General features: G+C 36.3%; 2 protein-coding genes and 1 long non-coding RNA gene across 4 annotated transcripts; 1 reads left to right on the top strand and 2 right to left on the bottom strand.

Moving 5' to 3' along the window:
- Window positions 1-849: 849 nt before the first annotated feature.
- On the bottom strand, window positions 850-3,243 carry LOC129927125 (proline-rich protein 36-like). The gene is made up of 2 exons (XM_056034349.1): window positions 3,205-3,243; window positions 850-2,829 (listed from the first exon to the last, which is right to left on the bottom strand). The coding sequence occupies exons 1-2, from the start codon at window positions 3,241-3,243 to the stop codon at window positions 850-852; spliced, it is 2,019 nt and encodes a 672-aa protein (XP_055890324.1).
- Window positions 3,244-3,564: 321 nt separating this feature from the next.
- LOC106052040 (beta-1,3-galactosyltransferase 5-like) lies at window positions 3,565-8,206 on the bottom strand. Its single transcript, XM_013207284.2, has 2 exons — window positions 7,010-8,206; window positions 3,565-4,737 (listed from the first exon to the last, which is right to left on the bottom strand). The coding sequence occupies exons 1-2, from the start codon at window positions 7,770-7,772 to the stop codon at window positions 4,403-4,405; spliced, it is 1,098 nt and encodes a 365-aa protein (XP_013062738.2). The 5' UTR covers window positions 7,773-8,206; the 3' UTR covers window positions 3,565-4,402.
- A 1,439-nt stretch (window positions 8,207-9,645) lies between these two features.
- LOC129927456 (uncharacterized) lies at window positions 9,646-13,221 on the top strand. 2 transcript variants are annotated; one of them, XR_008779068.1, is made up of 4 exons: window positions 9,646-9,888; window positions 11,088-11,194; window positions 11,546-11,614; window positions 11,977-13,221. It is a non-coding gene; the product is annotated as an uncharacterized LOC129927456 (long non-coding RNA). The 2 variants fall into 2 exon arrangements; XR_008779067.1 differs by having other exon boundaries at window positions 11,088-11,614.
- The last annotated feature ends 1,600 nt before the right edge of the window (window positions 13,222-14,821 follow it).

The raw sequence follows: 14,821 nt of genomic DNA, 5'->3' as shown, positions 1-14,821 counted from the left end.
TACACAATTATTTCTTTTACTTGACAACAGAAGAATCAATAAAAATAATTAACCAATTAGTTAATTAACAATGTGATTGGTATCTTAAACAAGGGAAAGAAATCGTACTTGAAAGATGTAAAAGTATAAGTTTCATTAGTCCCATGAGGAATCTTGAGCCCCGAGTAAAAACAAAATATGCATTTAAAAAAACGATCATGTAAACATTCACCAAGATACTCACTTCTTCCCTCCCCCTTTCCCAACTAGTCCAGACAAGTGATAGGATCATAGAACATTGAGAAAGCTAAAAGCTAAATAAAAATAATTGGTAAAATATTTCTAATCACACAGATTTATTGAAACATATCACAATATGACTAATCCAAACTAATTGACAATTACACTTAATATAAGTTTTGTTATTTTTTAAGTATTTTTATGGTTGTTTTTTTTTTGTTACAAAGCTTATATCAACTCACTCTGTCTGTCTGGTGCAAAGCTTATATCAACTCACTCTGTCTGGTACAAAGCTTATATCAACTCACTCTGTCTGTCAGGTACAAAGCTTCTATCAGCTCCCTCAGTCTGTCTATCTAGTTAAAAGTTTGCACACGTTACTTATCACACACCCAATCTCGGATCAAGCTGATATTTGTGCACAATTATTTCTTAAACCTCACAAAACAAGAATCAATTTTTTAAAATTCAACAATTATTTAATTAACTTTTGGTATATAATTATTTTGTTTGGTATATCAAACAAAGGAAAGACATTTTACTTGACTATTAAGGTGGTATAAGTTGAATTAGTGCCCCTTATACTTTGTAGAGTAAAAAGTTTGAAACTAACACTAGATAACTTTATTTTCATAAGCATTTCCTTGGCAGAATGATTGATGTATTAGATAAGGGAGGCTGAGCAGGCTCCAGTGATGTATTAGCTAAGGGAGGCTGAGCAGGCTCTAGTGGTGTATTAGCTAAGGGAGGCTGAGCAGGCTCTAGTGGTGTATTAGCTAAGGGAGGCTGAGCAGGCTCTAGTGATGTATTAGCTAAGGGAGGCTGAGCAGGCTCTAGTGATGTATTAGCTAAGGGAGGCTGAGCAGGCTCTAGTGATGTATTAGCTAAGGGAGGCTGAGCAGGCTCTAGTGGTGTATTAGCTAAGGGAGGCTGAGCAGGCTCTAGTGATGTATTAGCTAAGGGAGGCTGAGCAGGCTCTAGTGGTGTATTAGCTAAGGGAGGCTGAGCAGGCTCTAGTGATGTATTAGCTAAGGGAGGCTGAGCAGGCTCTAGTGATGTATTAGCTAAGGGAGGCTGAGCAGGCTCTAGTGATGTATTAGCTAAGGGAGGCTGAGCAGGCTCTAGTGGTGCATTAGCTAAGGGAAGCTGAGCAGGCTCTAGTGATGCATTAGCTAAGGGAGGCTGAGCAGGCTCTAGTGATGTATTAGCTAAGGGAGGCTGAGCAGGCTCTAGTGGTGTATTAGCTAAGGGAGGCTGAGCAGGCTCTAGTGGTGTATTAGCTAAGGGAGGCTGAGCAGGCTCTAGTGATGTATTAGCTAAGGGAGGCTGAGCAGGCTCTAGTGATGTATTAGCTAAGGGAGGCTGAGCAGGCTCTAGTGATGTATTAGCTAAGGGAGGCTGAGCAGGCTCTAGTGGTGTATTAGCTAAGGGAGGCTGAGCAGGCTCTAGTGGTGTATTAGCTAAGGGAGGCTGAGCAGGCTCTAGTGATGTATTAGCTAAGGGAGGCTGAGCAGGCTCTAGTGATGTATTAGCTAAGGGAGGCTGAGCAGGCTCTAGTGATGTATTAGCTAAGGGAGGCTGAGCAGGCTCTAGTGGTGTATTAGCTAAGGGAGGCTGAGCAGGCTCTAGTGGTGTATTAGCTAAGGGATGCTGAGCAGGCTCTAGTGGTGTATTAGCTAAGGGAGGCTGAGCAGGCTCTAGTGATGTATTAGCTAAGGGAGGCTGAGCAGGCTCTAGTGGTGTATTAGCTAAGGGAGGCTGAGCAGGCTCTAGTGGTGTATTAGCTAAGGGAGGCTGAGCAGGCTCTAGTGATGTATTAGCTAAGGGAGGCTGAGCAGGCTCTAGTGATGTATTAGCTAAGGGAGGCTGAGCAGGCTCTAGTGGTGTATTAGCTAAGGGAGGCTGAGCAGGCTCTAGTGATGTATTAGCTAAGGGAGGCTGAGCAGGCTCTAGTGGTGTATTAGCTAAGGGAGGCTGAGCAGGCTCTAGTGGTGTATTAGCTAAGGGAGGCTGAGCAGGCTCTAGTGATGTATTAGCTAAGGGAGGCTGAGCAGGCTCTAGTGATGTATTAGCTAAGGGAGGCTGAGCAGGCTCTAGTGGTGTATTAGCTAAGGGAGGCTGAGCAGGCTCTAGTGGTGTATTAGCTAAGGGAGGCTGAGCAGGCTCTAGTGGTGTATTAGCTAAGGGAGGCTGAGCAGGCTCTAGTGGTGTATTAGCTAAGGGAGGCTGAGCAGGCTCTAGTGATGTATTAGCTAAGGGAGGCTGAGCAGGCTCTAGTGGTGTATTAGCTAAGGGAGGCTGAGCAGGCTCTAGTGGTGTATTAGCTAAGGGAGGCTGAGCAGGCTCTAGTGATGTATTAGCTAAGGGAGGCTGAGCAGGCTCTAGTGATGTATTAGCTAAGGGAGGCTGAGCAGGCTCTAGTGGTGTATTAGCTAAGGGAGACTGAGCAGGCTCTAGTGGTGTATTAGCTAAGGGAGGCTGAGCAGGCTCTAGTGGTGTATTAGCTAAGGGAGGCTGAGCAGGCTCTAGTGGTGTATTAGCTAAGGGAGGCTGAGCAGGCTCTAGTGATGTATTAGCTAAGGGAGGCTGAGCAGGCTCTAGCCCTCGGGTCTTAATTCAGGTCGTTTACTTTTTTTTTAATAAATGCATTTTAAAAGCGATACCCACCCCACCCCCTTTGTTTTTCAAACTGATCCAGAAAAGTGATAAGATGATAGCGTATTGAAAAAGCTAAAAGCATGAAATTACGCAAAACAAAAATAAATGGTAAAAATATTTTTAATCGCACAGATTTATTATTGGTAGTCTAGTTCTATGACAACTTTAATTACATGACTGATCCAAACTTATTAATATAAGCTTTTAAAAAAACAACGAATGTCGCCTGTTTAATTTTTTTAAAAAAATTACAATGTCTATGGCTACAACCAAGAAAAATGGAAATACGATACACCCTAATCACATAGCGAGGTTGAAGAATTCCACTTTCTTATGTGACACAACAGCTTGATTTGATTTAGACATGTCGCTGAATCTGGACAAATTGTTGCGAGATGCCTTATTTTCTTGCTATTTGACGTTAACAATTGATTGTTGGTATTCCAGACTTTGACGAAGTTTCGCAGGACGTAAACCTGTTCTGTGCTTGATTTGCCTTTTTGGAAGCAGCTTAGATACACTAGTTATAATTTAAAACCTTTTCCGCAAGGAGCTCTTAAATAATCTCTAGTAAAAAATATGTTTAACTCAAGGTTTATCAATTCTATAATAGTACATTTTTAATTTATGTAATAACTTTTGATGAAATTTAAAAAACATTTTAAAAATAGAATCGAAAACCATTGATCGGGTGTAACCAATTTATTAATAAACTTACAGTTTTATTGTTCAACCTAAAGAAGCAGAATAAAAAATAGTTGTTTCTTTTTTTAGTGGGAGATTATTATTTTCCTGGGGAAAGGGGGGGGGTGACAGTCGGGCTTGCCGCACCTGGTGACACCGACCCTAGTGACGCCACTGACTAGGCCTATATAGCATTTCTTAAAATGTGCCTCAAAGTCAATTGCTATTTAGTAGATACACATTCTAGGAAGAGCTTTTTTTTTAATTTCCCTTTTTCTGAAAGCTTAACGCCACAAAGAGTACCTACATATATACAGCTTTTTTCTTTCTATATTTTTTTTATATTTTTTTCCAAAGTATATCAATTGACTTTGTATCCTTTGATTTTTTCAATATAGGTCATACACGTTGTTATTTCTTCTTTCTGTTAATATCTATAGTTCTGTTATCTCATCTATGTCAACAAAAAGGTGGATACAGGTTTATGTAAAAAATGTCTACACCTAGATGACATTCTCCTGTTGTCGAACAGCATCGGTGGGCTACATTTATTGTACAGTATATGATTGGTAGACGCAGTTTACAGAAACTACAACACGGTGAATCAAAACTTTTGACTACTTGACTTTCTATCCTAGGTAAACTGCTTCGCTGTTTCTGTAGCCAACATAATTCATGAGCCTCTACGAAGCTGAAGCGAAAATATTAAATTTCTAACAATCCTTAAGACGACTTAATCCACTGAGCATCAAATGACCAGCCGACTTAGGTGCATGACAGTCAACACATTTAATTGTTATAGTAACCATGCACTATCACCATATCACTGTAAGGCGAGGCTTTAGCCAGAGTAGATTATGTTTATGAGATCTTCTTCACGCACAGTATTAGCTGTAAAGCACGTCTTGTTTTGTACTAAGATGGCAGACCAGATTTCCATGGCCTGATCCCCTCCTGAGTTTGTGCTGGCTATTTTGGTGTCTAGGACCATCTGGCACCTCTGCCAAAGGTGGTCCATGAACTCAGTGAACAGCTCATTGTGTGCAAATAGCTGTGCCTTGACCACTTTGGTCATGACCCCTGTCACGTAAGCGTCCTCTATGGGCAGCATGGGTATGTACGGAGACACCGCCACGATGGCGCGAGCTACTTGGGCAGAAATGACGTAAGCACATCCTGCAAGTAAAATAGTTTAAATCTTATATTCGTTTCAATCAAGCAATGTCTGATCTAAATATTAAATAAAAAACAACATTAGAATAGCGAGCAATGCCTGACCTAAATATTCTATACAAAACAACAACATTAGAATAGCGAGCAATATAAGTATGTAGGCCTATAGAAGTAGTGCCAACCATGTCACGAGCTTCAGCGCAAAATAAAATGGTCGACTCAATATGAACCGAACCTCAGCGGGTTCATTATGCCCTGGGGTGGGGGTTGAGGGGCAGCAGCGGCAGCAGCGGCAGCACAGCGTCGGGCCGGATTTGGTCGAGGACATGACAGATTTATAGAAATAATAAGAACTATATTGAACATTTTATTAACTGGTTCTAGTTACGTAAGCCATGAAATATGCCCAGGAAACTGTCAAGACTACACTTTGACATGAAATATGCCCAGGATTTTGTCTATTTCTAAAAGACATAATTGTCACTACCTTTGAAAACACTTTGGGTGACAAAAAGCAGATTATAATTTAAACCTACCTTAATTCATCAGTAGCATTAGTGTTACAAATTAGAAAAATTGAACAAAAACAACTCCTTAGCAATGTGGGCAAAATATTTTTTATCCTACAAAATTTGAAGTCCATTTAAATTCGTAAAGTTCAACATAGTAAAGTAAAGTACCCTTTCAGATCTTGTGATCTATAGGGCAGATGATGTTAAGATTATGTTTATTTGGCCAACGGTTAACGAGCAGGGTTTTATGTGCCAACACAACGACCAACCGTCTTTACTTTCCCCAACTTAAGTCAGGTACCCATTAGAGTTGGGTGGAATCAGGGCGCCCTAAAAATCCCGGAATTCAAAATCAGCCTTCATCGAGATTTGAACCCGGACCCCAGGATCGGAAGCCACTCAGCCACCGCACCCCCTTAAGTTCAATATAGTCGACATAAATATTCCAAGCGTTACCCTATTATAGTTATCAACCGATTTTTCAGCAAAATGTTTTAAAACTCGAAATAACCGAAATGAAATAATAAATAATTATGGAACATCTATGTTCTACAGTGTGCACAACAACCTAGGGCACAGAGTCTAAAGAATTATGGAACATCTATGTTCTACAGTGTGCGCAACAACCTAGGGCACAGAGTCTAAAGAATTATGGTACATCTATGTTCTACAGTGTGCGCAACAACCTAGGGCACAGAGTCTAAAGAATTATGGTACATCTATGTTCTACAGTGTGCACAACAACCTAGGGCACAGAGTCTAAAGAATTATGGTACATCTATGTTCTACAGTGTGCACAACAACCTAGGGCACAGAGTCTAAAGAATTATGGTACATCTATGTTCTACAGTGTGCACAACAACCCAGGGCACAGCGAAGCAGGACGTTTTGGCGACGCCGTTTTGGCCCCGCCGTTTTGGCGCGAAGGACGTTTTGGCGAGAGCCGTTTTGGCGACGGGACGTTTTGGCACGAAATACATTATTTACGTTTATTGTATTATTTCTTTTAAAAGAATTATTCATATCTATGTTTTGCATGAGTGTTTGTGTTAAGACATATTTTTCACGAACTAAATGTAAATGTGTGTGTTTTTTTTCACATCATTTTCTTTAATAAACATTTTGGCTTGTGTATGTGTGTTTATTAAGAGGCACACTTTTATTTTCAAAAAAGTTTTTAAAGATATTACTTTAAAATTAAAAACAAAATGAAACGATGATAGACTAAAAATTGGTGCAATTATTTGTTTACATTAACATTGGTTTATTTAATGACTGTATGGTATCTCCAGCTATACATACCAAACACTTGCTAATAATAAGTAAAAAAATAATACATGCATCATGTTTCTCAAAATACTTTAAGTTACGTATACATAGACACCATGGTTATTTGTCTAAGTCTCTGGAATTCAATGGTTCATTAAAAAAAAGCTACGTGCTTATTAAATTATCGTCAAATGATATCTCGCGCCAAAACGTCCCGTCGCCAAAACGGCGGGGCCAAAACGGCGGCGCCAAAACGGCGGCGCCAAAACGTCACGTACCGGGGCACAGATTCTAAAGAATTATGGTTGGCCACCTTACGAGGGACTCGAGTACGAGTCCTGACTCTAGCTGTGATGTGTTTGCTGAGCGCCTAAAGGTAGCACGGAAACCTCCCAGATACCCCCCTCCCCATAGAGAACTAGACACCAGTTGCTCTTTTATTTTGACCAGCTGTACCGAACGTGCTCTAACCTAACGCTATCGACAACACTTACCTGCAGCATAGAATGGGTACATGGCCATAGGATATATATTACGGTCCACCGCCCATCTTCCTTCACGTGCTACTGTTCTGGATCCGTTAATGATGTAGCCAAGAACAGAGTTACTTAGAGCCTCCTCGTTAAGTATCAAGAGGTCAAGCAGAAGCGGTACGTTGACAAAGGTGTCAGTATCTACCTTAAGGAAATATTTAGTCCTCAAACAATGCTCGCTCAGCCATTTCAGACTGGACATGACTTTCAATGTCAAGTTGGGGTAACTGTCTATCATGTCCAAGTACAGGATGTCCCCGTGAAGGTCGGACTCCGTGGTCAACTGTCGCCATTGTTTTTCACTTGGAAGGGTCGCTTCTCTTCCGCGCAGCTTCACCGTGACGTCAGGGATCTTGTGCGCGACCACGAAGACGATCTTAAGATCCGCGTTCATTCGGCGATGGGGCCAGAAGCTGGTCTTCGCCACGCTGGCCCAGGTAGTCCTGGTTCTCATTCTCTCGTCGCTCATCTCTATAGTGGACAGCTGTATGGCTACCAGATACGGGCAAGACTCGGTACACACCGACCAAGGAGCTATTAGAATTCCGTCCACCAATTCCTGCTGCATCTCTCTCCTCGTTTGAAAGTATTTCTCTGGACCACGTGGGTGAACCCTGTCCTGGTCTGTGAACTGGACAAGCTTTCGCGACCATTCGCTTACGCTAGGCCTGAAACACCCACTGCACTGGGTTCGTGACACAACAGGGGCTTTAGAGCAGACCATGTGTCTTGCCCTCGGGGTCAGAGGTGGGCGGCTTTTCAAGTGGGAGAATTCTTGACAGTGTAGGTCTTTCCAGATCCTGCTCCATTCTACGGTATGGCTTAAAATGATAGCAACAGCTACTACTGTAACGATAGAACCAACAAACTTGACCGATCTAAGAACTCTGAGGCATAGAAACTTATAGATGGATATTTGCGTTCTGGGCTTCAGTGTTCTCTCAATGAAAGAATCAAAATAGTCAAAGAAAATCTGTTAAAATTACAACAGATCAGGAAATTAACAATAGGATTAAATTAAATGCATTTTTTTTTACATATTTAGATCTTGTCTATGTATTTCCATTGCGATTGACAAAAATATCATGGCTATATTTATTTCTAGATCTAGATTTATATCTTGTCTACTTCCTTCCTATTGATCAAAAACTCAGAATGAAAAATGTGAAAACACTTGAAAGCAATAATTTTTGGTGCTGACAATCGGAAAATTCAAATCACAAAGTTTTTGTTGATTATATCATGGAACTATACTAATGGAACACCAGCTTCGAGATTTTATGATCAGAGTGCCGTCGCGCATCTTTTTTCGCGCACCATACCAATTTGAAAAATCGATGAGGATGCCAAAGAAGAAATTTACTCCGAGAGCCACTTGGATTGACCTTCATTGAGAGTAAAACTTCCCCACACTATATTTTATTAGATCTGTAAAAACTTTATCCATTTTCTGACTATCTGATAAAATAGATACAATTTCCCTGAATAATGGATCGTCACAAAAGATTTTTTTTTAAGGCCACTTCATTAAAATAGGTGTTTCCAGTACTTCCTCGTTTGGGTATTTTACACAAAATCTGGATTTTTTTATGTACATGTCATTTTTATCATGTGTCCCGCGCAACCAAACCATCCACTTTTCCCGGTCACCAATGTTCTTAACAAGATATCAAGAGAGAGAGGCTGGTCCATTATTTGCGTAGTCCAGCCAGCTTTTTTTTTTGACAACCTTTTTTCGTTCTCTCTCATGAAGGATATGTTTTGAAAATTAGTCTTACAAAATACAATTCCAAATCAACTCATGCAGTTATCGTCTTTTCACAGTATTGAGGAGTCATCCTTTTTGCTAGCCAGAGTGTTAATTGGCAAAAGTGAAAAATTCATTTTCTTTAATTTTTTAAAGTAAATATTCATAACTATATATTTTATATAATAATATATTTTTAAAATAATAATCTTTTATATAGACATGCTTTAATAGATCTAATAAATGATTAACTCGGACCTACCAATATGGGTATATAAATACTTAAATCTGGGTATTTAAAATTTCGAATGCGAATTAAAAAAAAAAACGAACTTATATTGATCTAGATCTCTTGTATAATATCTAGATTAATATAGATCTACAACACCTAGGTCTAGACTAAAGTTAAAGACTAAGGTCTAGATTTATTTAACGTTTTAAAAAAAATCAATAGATCTAATATAGACAGTCATGAGATCCACTCTATTTTATCTAGATCTAGACCATACATCATTACATGAGATCAATAATTGTCAATATGAATATTTATAGATCTAGTCAAATCTAGTGACTCTAGTCTAGATTCTAGATCTATCGATCATCTATGATCTAGTCTGTCTATAGCTATACTTACTATTATACACTTTTACAGTATATGAGTATACTCATACGAGTCATACTGGCTATACTATACTATACTAACTATAGTTTACTATAGTGTCTATACTATAGTCTATAGTATAGACACTATAGTAAACTATAGTTAGTAGGCCCTATAGCCCTATAGTTAATACTTTTTAATAGTAGATCTATAATCTATCAATTCTATCTAAATTATTTTAAATCTAGACTTCACTTTCACATCACATTCAGTCATTCACACGATTATTGATACAGACAGTGAATGAAACGAATGCAGTGGTTATACTGATTATACTTAAAGTGACGATACTACTTATAGATCTACCAGTTGATAAACATCAGCATCATAGATAATAATCTACATAGAATCTATAATCATAGTGCCCTTTATTTAGTCAATATAGTCAAGTCAAGGTAGTGGAACGTAAACTCGAAGGTTTAATACAATATGGTATGAGTCTATGAGTTAGAATAAGATCTAATTATTTTGTTACTTTGTATGTGACAGTATGTCAATGTCTCAATTAAAATAATTAATATCACCAGCCATATCATTTTAAATATTTAAAAAGTAGACATAGATTTTTATTATATTATAAATAGATAGATTAGATCTACATATAATTTTACAAACTTTAGAAATGATTGATTTTATTTTTTATTGATAAGCCTTCTAGACTAGATCTAGCATCTCTAGCTAGACTCTAACATGTAGATTGTAGATCTTTGAATTGGATCGATATTCACCTTCCTAAATTGTCTCTAAAGTCTATAGCTGATTTGAGAGGCCCAACGAGGCAAGACGAGTCTATTAGTACTCTGTCTCTTGATCTATCGAGTAGGCCTACTAAGCTAGTGCATTAGCCATAGTGTAGTCAAATCTTGACAACTAGTCTTCTAGATCTAAGCTTCTAGAATAATTAGATCTAGATCCAGTTTAGATTTAGAGTATAAAGTTTTTACTACCTAAAGTACTAAATCTACTGATCTAAATTCTAGATATATATATCCAGTTCAGATTAGGATATAAAAATATTCCACTAGCTAAAATTCTAAATCTACTGATCTATACTTAATATGTTAGATATTATATGACATCTATCTACAAAAATTATTATTAAGATATAATTATAGATTCTAGACTAGTTATATATGTACATAAAATATATAAATAAAAGATAAAATTTGTGCAGGCCTAGGTCCCATAAATTTATAATTGATCCAGATCTATCAGTAAAAGTTACCTTCGATTGGCAGTTTTACCCAATCTAATCTATACAAGACAATTTATAATCCATGCCTTGCCTACACCCCATATATATTAGTTTCCATTCCATGCCATACCCATGAGTTCATGAAATAATAAATGATGTGGTGTCAAGTTGGATCTATCCCCTGAAATTCAGTACTTTAATATAAAACTCACATATCTAGTTAATTATTTGCTGACACTCTGATAAACTTGGACTTGTGTGATACATATATGTTTCTTATCAGATTTAATTAATGAAGTTTTGGTGCATTTTAACCAGTAATAAGGCTACAACAGTAGCATCAGGTGTATTCTAACTATTGGTATTTTTCCTGGCAACATTTCTATTCTAGTCTGTGATAAATTATAAATATAAAAAAAGGTTTGTAATGTTTCAGTTATTAACAAGTAGAACCATGGCAACCAGTTCTGATGATGTACCAGAATGGCTCAAGGATCATACTTATACTATTTCTACTCTCTGGGCATCCATTCAATATTTAATGTAAGTACTACTATACAATTTTTATTTTAGTTATCTAATAAATGTTTTATGAATTGTGTGATTTTCATGGTCAAGCAACATCCAAATATCTGGGATGGAATTTAACATTTTTCTCTAAGTTTTTTTTTTTTTTATTTATAACACTCTTAAGCACATTCATCTTTCATGAATGCCTAATATACCTTGGCTGTTGTGCAGGCCATTCCTTTACAATAAACTGTTAGATGAAATTAGGCAAAATTGTCTGATAATTTGTATGTTTGATACAACGTTTTCAATTTAATAATATTATTTTTTAATTGTAATGTTTTCAAAAGAAATTAACCAATATGCCTAATTGTATAATTACAGTTATGTTTGGAAATGAAAGAAAAAGGCATGCATTCCTGAAAAGTCAATGATTGGTTGCACCTCTTAAAGGTAAGGTACTGCAATTTTTCCCATGTACTTTTCTCATAAGCTGAAGTACTTGTATTTTTGAAAAACTAGTTTTCCATGAAAATGTAAATCATAATATATGTTATAGTTGCTTTTAGATTAGTTCAATGTGCATCAAATTAACTGAACATCTGCCTTCACCTATAGTAATAATTCATAACTATTAAGGTCAGGGCCATGTCTACACATTAACGCAGTAGCTCCTTTTAGGTACAGACTATTTTTAGAATGGCAAAATTATATAACTATAATTCATAACATATATAAGTTTAGCATGGTCAACACATATGTCACACATATTTTTTAATTTTTTTTTAAATCCTTTTATTTATTTTTGTAACTAGATAACTTTCTGTTATGAGAAAAGATGAGATTCTTGGACTCCTGCATAGCACCACCAGAAAGGAAAATCCCATCATGTTGCAAAATAAAAGTCTTGGACCAATTTTAATTTAAGATATATATATTATACTGTAAGCTGTATACATATTTATGTATATCTTGTCATTCAGCCAACAGGTTTGGATTTAGTATTTCTTTAAATCTGTTTGATATTGTACTTGAAAACTATTAATCTGAGCCCCATTAAAACAAGAGGGAGTGCAATGGATGAGTGGTAAGGGAAATTTTACTTTTTTTAAATTAAAATAAGAATCTAACAAAAGTAAACATATAAAATATGGTGCATTCTCCTTAAAACTAAAACCTGTTGCAAAGGTTTAAAATGTTGGCAAAAAAAAAAGCAACATCAATTAAATATTCTTAATTCCCTTTGCAAAACTTACTGAGAAGAACATGCATGTTGTTCCCCTATAAGTTTCTTGACAGAGGAAATCTTGTTTATATTAGATTTGAATTAAGCAAATTAAGAAAAAAATTATAATCATTATTTCAAATGGTTGTATCTAAACCTTATGAATTATTTTTCAGTTATAAGTATATTGAAATGAATGGATAATCATGAAATTGTTAAATAATTGCTGCTATCATTCCATTGACTAAAGAACCATAATTTTTTTTTTTCAATTAATTTCAAAATTAATTAATTAATTAATTTTCAAGCAGAGTTCACATAGATCTTGAGTGAAAATTTTCTTTTTTTGACTAATGCTTCAATTTTATTGTATCATTAGTTTTTTTATTTTTATTACCCAGAATATTTTAAAAATGAGTACACTATTTTCATGTAATAATGTAACTTGGTATTCACACATCAAAATACGCTATAATCTTTAGGCCATATAGATTTGTATAAATATAAATTAACTTGCTTAATTACATTGTAAATGTATATTGTTTGGATAAGAATAAAGTTTTTCTGTAGACAATTATTGTTCAAGATTTGTTGATGCTCCTGCTTAATAAATTATATACACAGGTCATTAGTTTTAACACACTACTGACACAAGAAAAACTGGTCGCCCCCACTTCCATTACATAGATGTAATAAAACGTGACCTCAAATCAGTGAACATCAATACTGACAATTGGGAAGACATAGCTTTAGACCGCAACAGATGGAGAGACAGTGACCAAGAAAGCTATGGACAGTGAAAGTACATAGGTCTCAGCTCAGGAAGAAAAACGTACAATCCGTAAAACGGCCCGCTCCTCTACCACCGAAGCAAAAACCACCTTAACCTGTGCTATCTGTGGATGGGAGTGTCTCTCCGAAATAGGGCTCCACAGCCACATGAGGAAGTGTGCTCTGAGATGAAACCTTAGTCTTTCTATTTCTACGACTGAAGGAGGCCAATGATGATGATGCAGGTCATTAGTTTTAACACGTCTAGTACAAGTTATTGAATGAAAATTTGTCATTATTTCAGGTGCTTTAGGCCTACATCAATGTGAGGTAGAATTGACAGTAAATACATTTAAGTGATGGGCTGTGATCTGCATGAATTGAATTTGTGTTTTTGATCTTTACTTCACGTAAATGTTAATGAACAATTAATTTTTAATGAATAAATAATTTAAAAATAAATACAAAGAAACCATAAACATCTACTTTATTTTAATAATTTTTTTTCATCAGAACAGAATTTCCAACTTTGCATTCTTAAAATAAAATATAATTTATTTAGAGTAGAGTCAGAACACAAAATCATAGTTTTGAAATTAAGTAAATTAAGCTAAGCTGTGATCTCTTATAAACATTTGTATATAGACTACACACAATTTAATTATTATTTTTCATCAAATTGCAGGAACTAGTACATGTACTTATGCATATTTGACAATAAAAAACCTTAGTCAATGAAACAGTAATACTAGTAAATGAGATAAAAGTAAACTAAATATCATCAATGCTATTGAAGCCACACTTGTTTCTTTTTATCTTGTTTGGTGGACTGCAATTAAAGTTGCTATTAATTTTACTGATTGTCTTAGCTGAAATGCCAGTGTCGTCTCTTTGAATCCTAAGCTTATTTTCTTGGTTACTGGAAGTCCAGATGTTTGGAGTTATATATATATATATATATATATATATATTCCGAAATGGCCTTCCGATAGGCAAAACCTATTTGCCTAACATGTCATATGCACATAAAGAGGTACCACAGAAATGCTTTAAAGACAAGCTTAGGCGCCAACTTGCTTTAAATGACATAGAATAAGAGAGCACCTGGTTGCATACAGCTTCAGAGCGAGACAGCTGGAGGTCACTTACAAAGGTGTGGTATACACCAATGAAAATTAATTGCCTAGGGTAGACGGCAAAAAGAAAAAAAACAACTGATTCTACCACAGGTGGACAATGGTTATGCCTGTGCTCAGTGTGGCATAATATGTAGGTCACAGCTGGGGCTGAGTAGCCACTGGAAACATAGCATTCCTCATAAGTCTTCGGAATCAAAGACAAGCCTATCATTTTTGTAGAATAGTTTGTAGCTTCTGTAAATGCATGAAATGCCGTCACAAATGACACAAGTCCTCTGTGAGTTTGATCATAGTTTGATGGATTATAAACATCTTACTTCTTTGCCTTATATTAAATGGTCCTTCTGTCTGTTCCACTAGGTTTATCTAAATATCATTGATATATCGTAACATGTCATCAAAATAAAAACTAGAATCTCTGCAACTGGTTTACAAGTCAGAAGTCATCAATAACACTTGCCATTTAAAAAAAAAAAACAATTTAGATTACTGATTAGTCAAATTAGTGACTGATTATTCGATTCA

Source organism: Biomphalaria glabrata, chromosome 7 (assembly GCF_947242115.1).
Source record: "Biomphalaria glabrata chromosome 7, xgBioGlab47.1, whole genome shotgun sequence".
Lineage (NCBI taxonomy): Eukaryota > Metazoa > Mollusca > Gastropoda > Planorbidae > Biomphalaria > Biomphalaria glabrata.
The sequence above is the reverse complement of the archived record's forward strand: the minus strand, read 5'-3'. Positions and strand labels throughout refer to the sequence as shown.

What these genes read in the sequence shown, in the direction of transcription:
- LOC129927125 (XM_056034349.1), bottom strand. Translation starts at nt 3,243, where the DNA reads ATGTCTAAATCAAATCAAGCTGTTGTGTCACATAAGAAA. An exon ending in CTGTTGTGTCACATAAGAAA is followed by an intron (nt 2,830 to 3,204) that starts GTGGAATTCTTC and finishes ACCTGAATTAAG; the next exon opens with ACCCGAGGGCTAGAGCCTGC.
- LOC106052040 (XM_013207284.2), bottom strand. Translation starts at nt 7,772, where the DNA reads ATGGTCTGCTCTAAAGCCCCTGTTGTGTCACGAACCCAGTGCAGTGGG. An exon ending in GTACCCATTCTATGCTGCAG is followed by an intron (nt 4,738 to 7,009) that starts GTAAGTGTTGTC and finishes TTTTACTTGCAG; the next exon opens with GATGTGCTTACGTCATTTCT.